Source organism: Lucilia sericata, unplaced genomic scaffold, assembly GCF_015586225.1.
Source record: "Lucilia sericata isolate MDLA Ls3-8-SP2 unplaced genomic scaffold, ASM1558622v1 Contig000382F_arrow, whole genome shotgun sequence".
In the NCBI taxonomy this organism is placed as follows: Eukaryota; Metazoa; Arthropoda; class Insecta; order Diptera; family Calliphoridae; genus Lucilia; species Lucilia sericata.
This window is the reverse complement of record NW_023994401.1, coordinates 227990-238066: the sequence shown is the minus strand read 5'-3', so window position 1 is coordinate 238066 and position 10077 is coordinate 227990. Positions and strand designations below refer to the sequence as shown.

Sequence of the window (10077 nt, the reverse complement as noted above, 5' to 3'; positions counted from 1 at the left end):
TAGTTGCAACAATTTGTATTTAGTTGCAACAATTTGCATTTAGTTGCAACAATTTGCAAAAAGTTGCATTTAGTTGCAAAACTTTTTTAACATTTTTTTAGCTCATTTGCCTGCAGAAAATGTTTCCAACTAGAAATTTTCATAGTTGCAACATTTTGCATTTAGTTGCAAAAGTTTGCATTCAGTTGCAACATTTCTTTAGCATTTTGACCTCATTTGCATGCAGTAAATGTTGCCAACTAGTAATTTTCTTAGTTGCAGTTTCGTATGTTGCTCTCTGTTAACTTTAAACATTTGTTTCTTTAAATAAAGCCTTGAATTTTTAAAGTATCCTTTCTTTTACAAAATATTGCGATAATTTATAAAAAAAATCAAATATTTTTTTAATTAAATAATTGGTCGTTGGTCTGTTTTTTTAACATTTTGAAACATTAAATACATTTGCCATTTAGTTTATGTGTTAAAAATTAGATCTTTCTGTTTAAAGGACGGATTTAAATACTTTTTTTAAACGTTTTTTTTTTTTTTAAATTTAATGCTGTTTTTTTACTAAAATCTGTGATGTTAAATTTGTGAAGCCTTTGCAAAAGAAAACTTTTACTAATTGGAAGACAACTTATAAAAAAAAAAACCTAAAAAAAAGAACAAAATACTTTACACATTATGCCTTAATTAAGGAAAAGTTCAAAATTTTCCTTTTCCTATTTTTTAGAAAACAAGTGAAGAGCTTCATCTGTACACAGTCTTTGTTTTTCTTTTCTGAAATCAAAATTAAGATTTCCCTTTCCTCTAAACTTCTGTGCTGTGTGTTTGTATGCGCACTTTCTTAACACTACCATTACGTCGCATGGGTGGTGAGTTACCTGACCCTGAGTAGCCGGGATTTTGTATACCCAAGGCGTTTTCTGGTCTTGGTCTAGGTTTCTTTAAACTAGATCTTAAAGGTGAGCGTGTAACAGATTCTACTGTCGATCCATTCGAAACACTAGTGACCATGGTACTCATAGAGGCCACACTGCCCGAGCCATTGCGTATGCCAGCATATGGTTTGCCCGAGGCATCGGTCACAGAAATACCTTTAGAAAACAAGAGGTAAACTTTTATAAAATAATTTTTTAACAAAAAATTTCACTTTTTTTTCTTACCATTTTTAGTTCTGGGTTCTTTAAAGCCTGGATTATTTATCGTTGTAGCTGATGATGGTGAGGCAGCATCTATCATCATGGTGGGATCACCACCAGGCTTCTTGGAATATAAAACATCGTATAAAGCCAATACGAATAAAGGTATACTTAAGATAATAACAACAATCTGAAATAAAGATACAGATAAACCAAAATTTTTAAGTCTTATTCTTCAGTTCAAGATCAGTTCTGGAACAATTCCTCTCCAGTTTTAGTTTAATTCTCTTAAAGTTTCTAATTCTCTTCTAATTATGTTCTAGTTCAGTTATAGCTCTGCTCTAATTCTGTTCTTGTTCTATTCTAGTTCTTTTCTGTTCTAGTTCAGTTTTAGTTCTGTTCTAGTTGTGTTCTAGTTGTGTTCTAGTTGTGTTCTAGTTCTGTTCTAGTTGTGTTCTAGTTCTGTTCTAGTTCTGTTCTAGTTCTGTTCTAGTTCTGTTCTAGTTCTGTTCTAGTTCTGTTCTAGTTCTGTTCTAGTTCTGTTCTAGTTCTGTTCTAGTTCTGTTCTAGTTCTGTTCTAGTTCTGTTCTAGTTCTAGTTCTGTTCTAGTTCTGTTCTAGTTCTGTTCTGTTCTAGTTCTGTTCTAGTTGTCTAGTTCTGTTCTAGTTCTGTTCTAGTTCTGTTCTAGTTCTGTTCTAGTTCTGTTCTAGTTCTGTTCTAGTTCTAGTTGTTCTAGTTGTGTTCTAGTTGTCTAGTGTTCTAGTTGTGTTCTAGTTGTGTTCTAGTTGTGTTCTAGTTGTGTTCTAGTTGTGTTCTAGTTGTGTTCTAGTTGTGTTCTAGTTGTGTTCTAGTTGTGTTCTAGTTGTGTTCTAGTTGTGTTCTAGTTGTGTTTAGTTGTTTCTAGTTGTGTTCTAGTTGCGTTCTAGTTCTGTTCTAGTTCTGTTCTAGTTCTGTTCTAGTTCTGTTCTAGTTCTGTTCTAGTTCTGTTCTAGTTCTGTTCTAGTTCTGTTTAGTTCTGTTCTAGTTCTGTTCTAGTTCTGTTCTAGTTTCTGTTCTAGTTCTGTTCTAGTTCTGTTCTACTTCTGTTCTAGTTATGATCTAGTTATGATCTAGTTCTGTTCAGTTCTAGTTCTGTTCTAGTTCTGTTCTGTTCTGTTCTAGTTCTGTTAGTCTGTTAGTTCTGTTCTAGTTCTGTTCTAGTTCTGTTCTATTCTGTCTAGTTCTGTTCTAGTTCTGTTCTAGTTCTGTTCTAGTTCTGTTCTAGTTCTGTTCTAGTTCTGTTCTAGTTCTGTTCTAGTTCTTTCTAGTTCTGGTCTAGTTCTGTTCTAGTTCTGTTCTATTCTGTTCTAGTTCTGTTCTAGTTCTGTTCGAGTTCTGTTTCTAGTTCTGTTCTAGTTCTGTTCTAGTTCTGTTCTAGTTCTGTTCTAGTTCTGTTCTAGTTCTGTTCTAGTTCTGTTCTAGTTCTGTGTCTAGTTCTGTTCTAGTTCTTCTATTCTGTTCTAGTTCTGTTCTAGTTCTGTCTAGTTCTGTTCTAGTTCTAGTCTTAGTTCTTGTTCTAGTTCTGTTCTAGTTCTGTTCTAGTTCTGTCTAGTTCTGTTCTAGTTCTGTTCTAGTTCTGTTCTAGTTCTGTTCATAGTTCTGTTCTAGTTCTGTTCTAGTTCTGTTCTAGTTCTGTTCTAGTTCTGTTCTAAGTTCTGTTCTAGTTCGTTCTAGTTCTGTTCTAGTTCTGTCTAGTTCTGTTCTAGTTCTGTCTAGTTCTGTTCTAGTTCTGTTCTAAGTTCTGTTGTCTAGTTCTGTTCAGTTCTAGTTCTGTTCTAGTTCTGTTCTAGTTCTGTTCTAGTTATGATCTAGTTCTGTTCAGTTCTAGTTCTCTTCTAGTTCTGTTCTAGTTCTGTTCTAGTTCTGTTCTAGTTTTGCTCTAGTTCTGTTCTAGTTCTGTTCTAGTTCTAGTTCTGTTCTAGTTCTGTTCTAGTTCTGTTCTAGTTCTGTTCTAGTTTGCTCTAGTTCTGTTCTAGTTCTGTTCTAGTTCTAGTTCTGTTCTAGTTCTGTTCTGTTCTAGTTCTAGTTCTGTTCTAGTTCTGTTCTAGTTCTGTTCTAGTTCTGTTCTAGTTCTGTTCTAGTTCTGTTCTAGTTCTGTTCTAGTTCTGTTCTAGTTCTGTTCTAGTTTTGTTCTAGTTCTGTTCTAGTTCTGTTCTAGTTTTGTACTAGTTCTATTCTAGTTCTATTCTAGTTCTGTTCTAGTTCTGTTCTAGTTCTGTTCTGGTTCTGTTCTAGTTCTGTTCTAGTTCTGTTCTAGATCTGTTCTAGTTCTGTTCTAGTTCTACTTTAGGTCTGTTCTGCTCTAGTTCAGCTCAGTAATTTAATTACCTGTAAATAAAACGATATTCCTCGTGATACACGGAAACCATATTTTTCAGATTCATCGATTTGTACAGCAAACATAACAGTGGCCACCAGAGCCAATATACCTACAAAAGAAAATGTTTATATTAAAAAAATTCCAAATTAAAATTTTAAGAAGTCAAATTGTAAAATGGAAAGATTGTCATTCTTACTTACCTCCTACTAAGGCTAAAACCATTTTGGTCATTACCAGCGATGTATACGACATGACCACTTTTTCTCGCGATGAAATCATGGCAATTTGTATAACGGACAAAATGCAAAATAAACCAAAGGCAGTTGAACTTAAAATGGCAAATATGCCGCTAATAAAAATGGCAGCTGAAAAGACAAATTGTAGAATAAACATTTAAAAATTTTAACATAAATCTTGTCATTGGAAAACTTACATGATAATCTAAATTTCGAAACATCACTGCCACATTTCTCCCTATTATAGGCTAACTGTTTGCAGACCTTAAAGGGACCAAAATAACCATTATCGTAGTCATAACCGCCCGAGGGTGAGCTATAATAACCCCAAATAGGTATACCAATAGCGGCCGAAGCTAAAGCAAAACATATAAAACCCAAACAAGTTACGCCAGCAGCATAAAGAGCAATTTTCGATTTGGCCATTTTTTAATGATCAGCATAGTAGTAAAACAAAGCCTCCAAAAACAAATCAGAAACTGGAAAATCTGTTTTTAATAACAGGTCCAACAGAAAACAGCAACAACTTATAATATCCAATAAAATATAACGTTAGAAAGAGATCAATAGCTAAAAAAAGAGAGAAAAAAATAAATTAATTAGTTGTTTATTTATTAAATTATAAAAAATATTGTGTGAAATATTTAATTATGTGTGTCATATTTTTATAATTTTCTTTAAATACTTAACTGTAAATTATTATTAAACCCACTTACTAACTTTTAGTCTAACCATTTTAAAATTGAATGTCAATGTCAGTGTCATTAATGACAAATGATACTTCATGTTGTTGTTGTTGTTTGTATGCTTTAGTCAGTAGTTGTGGCCGTTTAAGTGTTTCTGCTGGATTATTTCATATTTGAAATTGTTTAATTAATATGTTTGTTCTGGCGAATTAAACGAATTAAATACAGAGAAGAAAGAAATAGAGAAAAAAGTTGTAATCGTAGAAATTTTGTTGTCATCAAAATTTAGGTCAAGTGGCAATTTGTTTGCCAGACATTCAAACATACTCAATGACAATTAACTTGCTGATAGTGAAAATTGATCCAGAACTAAACTAAACTAGAACTGAACTAGAACTGAACAGGAGCCGAACTAGAACTGAACTAGAACTGAATTAGAACTGAACTAGAACTGAACTAGAACTGAACTAGAACTGAACTAGAACTGAACTAGAACTGAACTTGAACTGAACAGGAGCCGAACTAGAACTGAACTAGAACTAAACTAGAACTGAATTAGAACTGAACTAGAACTGAACTAGAACTGAACTAGAACTGAACTAGAACTGAACTAGAACTGAACTAGAACTGAACTAGAACTGAACTAGAACTGAACTAGAACTGAACTAGAACTGAACTAGAACTGAACTAGAACTGAACTAGAACTGAACTAGAACTGAACTAGAACTGAACTAGAACTGAACTAGAACTGAACTAGAACTGAACTAGAACTGAACTAGAACTGAACTAGAACTGAACTAGAACTGAACTAGAACTGAACTAGAACTGAACTAGAACTGAACTAGAACTGAACTAGAACTGAACTAGAACTGAACTAGAACTGAACTAGAACTGAACTAGAACTGAACTAGAACTGAACTAGAACTGAACTAGAACTGAACTAGAACTGAACTAGAACTGAACTAGAACTGAACTAGAACTGAACTAGAACTGAACTAGAACTGAACTAGAACTGAACTAGAACTGAACTAGAACTGAAATAGAACTGAACTAGAACTGAACTAGAACTGAACTAGAACTGAACTAGAACTGAACTAGAACTGAACTAGAACTGAACTAGAACTGAACTAGAACTGAACTAGAACTGAACTAGAACTGAATTAGAACTGAAATAGAACTAGAACTGAACTAGAACTGAACTAGAACTAAACTAGAACTAAACTAGAACTGAACTAGAACTGAACTAGAACTGAACTAGAACTGAACTAGAACTGAACTAGAACTGAACTAGAACTGAACTAGAACTAGAACTAGAACTGAACTAGAACTGAACTAGAACTGAACTAGAACTGAACTAGAACTGAACTAGAACTGAACTAGAACTGAACTAGAACTGAACTAGAACTGAACTAGAACTGAACTAGAACTGAACTAGAACTGAACTAGAACTGAACTAGAACTGAACTAGAACTGAACTAGAACTGAACTAGAACTGAACTAGAACTAAACTAGAACTAGAACTGAACTAGAACTGAACTAGAACTGAACTAGAACTGAACTAGAACTGAACTAGAACTGAACTAGAACTGAACTAGAACTGAACTAGAACTGAACTAGAACTGAACTAGAACTGAACTAGAACTGAACTAGAACTGAACTAGAACTGAACCAGAACTGAACTAGAACTGACCTAGAACTGAAGTGTCGCTCAAGTAGAACAAATCTAGAATTTACCCTGGATTTTTCTTTTGGCCCTCATTTTTGGAAATTATTTCGTTCAACGCTTAACGTCTCAATTGCATTAAGCCTTCGAAACAGTTTAACCCATTTTATTAAATGTTTGGTTAAACAGTTTTTGTATCTTTCTATAAAAACATCATTAAACTCTTTAACATATTAATCGACTAAAGTTCTTATCGCCACAAATTTTTTGTTCCCTCTTTCTAAACCATGTTTTCATTGTCACGATTTTTTTTTTCAAGCCACAAAAACCTCAAGAGGGGAAACAACAACTCCAATAATTTTAGTTGTTTTCTGTTCTGTTGATTGAATAAAAAGTGTTATGTGGGAGCTTTAACCAAAAACCGAATTTCCCCCTATAGATTAAAGTCTTAAAACTACAACAACTAAGTAAAACGGCTGTTTTTCTAAATGACAAAAAACGTGAGTTAAAGGTGGCATAAAAGAAAAGTTATTAACATTAATGGAAATTGTTTGGTGAAAAAAAAAAATCAAAGAATATTAAGTTATTCCTTTAACAATAACAACGACATTTTCGACATAAGAAAGACAAGACAAGTCAGAGATCTTGGCAAAAAAATAATAGCTGAAAATATTGCCCCAATATCTAAAAAAACTTAGATGATTTATTAAGTTAAGTTAAGTTAAGGCCTTAAGTTAGTAGAAGAGAACAACAACAAAAACTGCAAGCTTTTTAAGATTAATAGTTATAAAGCGAAAGCTTAAGGGGCAGTTAAAATTGTAATGGTAATCACATTAACATTATAAGGTAATGAGAGAAGTAATGGGGTCTATACAGAAATGGGAATTCTATAATAGAATTAAACCAGAACAGAGATAGAACAGAACTAAAACTGAACTAGAACTGAACTAGAACTGAACTAGAACTGAACTAGAACTGAACTAGAACTGAACTAGAACTGAACTAGAACTGAACTAGAACTGAACTAGAACTGATCTAGAACTAGAACTGACTAGAACTGAACTAGAACTGAACTAGAACTGAACTAGAACTGAACTAGAACTGAACTAGAACTGAACTTGAACTGAACTAGAACTGAACTAGAACTGAACTAGAACTGAACTAGAACTGAACTAGAACTGAACTAGAACTGAACTAGAACTGAACTAGAACTGAACTAGAACTGAACTAGAACTGAACTAGAACTGAACTAGAACTGAACTAGAACTGAACTAGAACTGAACTAGAACTGAACTAGAACTGAACTAGAACTGAACTAGAACTGAACTAGAACTGAATCACTGAACTAGAACTGAACTAGAACTGAACTAGAACTGAACTAGAACTGAACTAGAACTGAACTAGAACTGAACTAGAACTGAACTAGAACTGAACTAGAACTGAACTAGACTGAACTAGAACTGAACTAGAACTGAACTAGAACTGAACTAGAATTGAACTAGAACTGAACTAGAACTGAACTAGAACTGAACTAGAACTGAACTAGAACTGAACTAGAACTGAACTAGAACTGAACTAGAACTGAACTAGAACTGAACTAGAACTGAACTAGAACTGAACTAGAACTGAACTGTACGCCTTCAATCTTTAAGATTAATTCTTTAAACTAATTAATTTATTTTAACGAAATTCAATATCTCATGCCCTTATTATTCATATCTAAATACCACGCTTTAATATTCATTTAAAAATGTATTTATTTTTCTCCCTATAAACCACCATCTAAACATTAAATTTTTCCCATTACTGACTCTTTACCACCCAGGTCGTTTTCAAATCAATTTTTCTTACATTTTATTTAATAAATTTAATATAAACTCATTTTGTTACACTTCGAAATCTATGCTGGGCTTTAGGATCGGTGATTGTGTGGTTGCTGTGTGCGTGATAGTTTAGTAACCTTTCTAAAACAGCCATCTAAAACTAAACACTTGTACGAGTAACCTTTTTCCCATTTATATTTATTTTTTTGCTTTTTGCCTCTCAATCTTCTTATCTTTCCACACTGAAAAACTCGTACAAGAACTCTTTACTATATAAGTAACAATAATGGAAGCAACAACAACAGCATAAATAACAATAACAAATTAAGACGATTGAAAAAAAATATAATATTTAGTTTATACGTGGTTACAGCAAAAATGAAAAGAAATCATACTTAAGACATACAAAACAGTTATGAACGTTACGCCCAACTGATCACAAAGCTTATTTCATTCATTTAAACACCCTCCTGGATAGGATATCAAATAAGGTGGTATATTGTGTTGAACAAAATATGGGACATCAAATTTTTTTAAATTGTTTAAACTTTACCAAAGCTTTTAAGCGTTTCTAAAGCTTTTCATCTAGTACAGTTCTTGTTCAGTTCTCGTTCAGTTCCAGTGCAGTTCTACTTCACTTCTAGATCAGTTCTAGTTCTGTTCTAGTTCTGTTCTAGTTCTGTTCTAGTTCTGTTCTAGTTCTGTTCTAGTTCTGTTCTAGTTCTGTTCTAGTTCTGTTCTAGTTCTGTTCTAGTTCTGTTCTAGTTCTGTTCTAGTTCTGTTCTAGTTCTGTTCTAGTTCTGTTCTAGTTCTGTTCTAGTTCTGTTCTAGTTCTGTTCTAGTTCTGTTCTAGTTCTGTTCTAGTTCTGTTCTAGTTCTGTTCTAGTTCTGTTCTAGTTCTGTTCTAGTTCTGTTCTAGTTCTTTCGTTATGTTCTAGTTCTGTTTAGTTCTGTTTAGTTCTGTTCGTTCTGTTCTAGTTCTGTTCTAGTTCTGTTCTAGTTCTGTTCTAGTTCTGTTCTAGTTCTGTTCTAGTTCTGTTCTAGTTCTGTTCTAGTTCTGTTCTAGTTCTGTTCTAGTTCTGTTTCGTTCTGTTCTAGTTCTGATCTAGTTCTGTTCTAGTTCTGTTCTTGTTCTGTTCTAGTTCTGTTCTAGTTCTGTTCTAGTTCTGTTCTAGTTCTGTTCTAGTTCTGTTCTAGTTCTGTTCTAGTTCTGTTCTAGTTCTGTTCTAGTTCTGTTCTAGTTCTGTTCTAGTTCTGTTCTAGTTCTGTTCTAGTTCTGTTCTAGTTCTTCTAGTTCTGTTCTAGTTCTGTTCTAGTTCTAGTTCTGTTCTAGTTCTGTTCTAGTTCTGTTCTAGTTCTGTTCTAGTTCTGTTCTAGTTCTGTTCTAGTTCTGTTCTAGTTCTGTTCTAGTTCTGTTCTAGTTCTGTTCTAGTTCTGTTTTAGTTCTGTTCTAGATCTGTTCTAGTGTTCTGTTATAGTTCTGTTCTAGTTCTGTTCTAGTTCTGTTCTAGTTCTGTTCTAGTTCTGTTCTAGTTCTGTTCTAGTTCTAGTTCTGTTCTAGTTCTGTTCTAGTTTGTTCTAGTTCTGTTCTAGTTCTGTTCTAGTTCTGTTCTAGTTTGTTCTAGTTCTGTTCTAGTTCTAGTTCTGTTTAGTTCTGTTCTAGTTCTGTTCTAGTTCTGTTCTAGTTCTGTTCTAGTTCTGTTCTAGTTCTGTTCTAGTTCTGTTCTAGTTCTGTTCTAGTTCTGTTCTAGTCTGTTCTAGTTCTGTTCTAGTTCTGTTCTAGTTCTGTTCTAGTTCTGTTCTAGTTCTGTTCTAGTTCTGTTCTAGTTCTGTTCTAGTTCTGTTCTAGTTCTGTTCTAGTTCTGTTCTAGTTCTGTTCTAGTTCTGTTCTAGTTCTGTTCTAGTTCTGTTCTAGTTCTGTTCTAGTAGTTCTAGTTATGTTAGTTCTAGTTCTGTTCTAGTTCTAGTTCTGTTCTAGTTTGTTCTAGTTCTGTTCTAGTTCTGTTCTAGTGTTCTAGTTCTGTTCTAGTTCTGTTCTAGTTCTGTTCTAGTTCTGTTCTAGTTCTGTTCTAGGTTCTAGTTCTGTTCTAGTTCTGTTCTAGTTCTGTTCTAGTTCTGTTCTAGTTCTGTTCTAGTTCTGTTCTAGTTCTGTTCTAGTTCTGTTCTAGTTCTGTTCTAGGTTCTGTTCT

The 10077-nt window shown here is 33.4% G+C and overlaps 1 protein-coding gene across 1 annotated transcript in view; it reads right to left on the bottom strand.

Annotated features, from left to right (window-relative positions):
• Positions 1–461: 461 nt before the first annotated feature.
• Positions 462–10077, bottom strand: part of LOC119604314 — a 55208-nt gene continuing 45592 nt past the window's right edge. The window contains exons 3-7 of the mRNA XM_037956871.1: positions 3914–4286; positions 3681–3845; positions 3489–3589; positions 1146–1311; positions 462–1076 (exon numbers count right to left, since the gene is read on the bottom strand). Coding sequence (XP_037812799.1) covers positions 790–1076; positions 1146–1311; positions 3489–3589; positions 3681–3845; positions 3914–4142 — 948 coding nt within the window. The 5' untranslated portion in view covers positions 4143–4286 and the 3' untranslated portion in view covers positions 462–789. The remainder of the gene's footprint in view (positions 1077–1145; positions 1312–3488; positions 3590–3680; positions 3846–3913; positions 4287–10077) is intronic.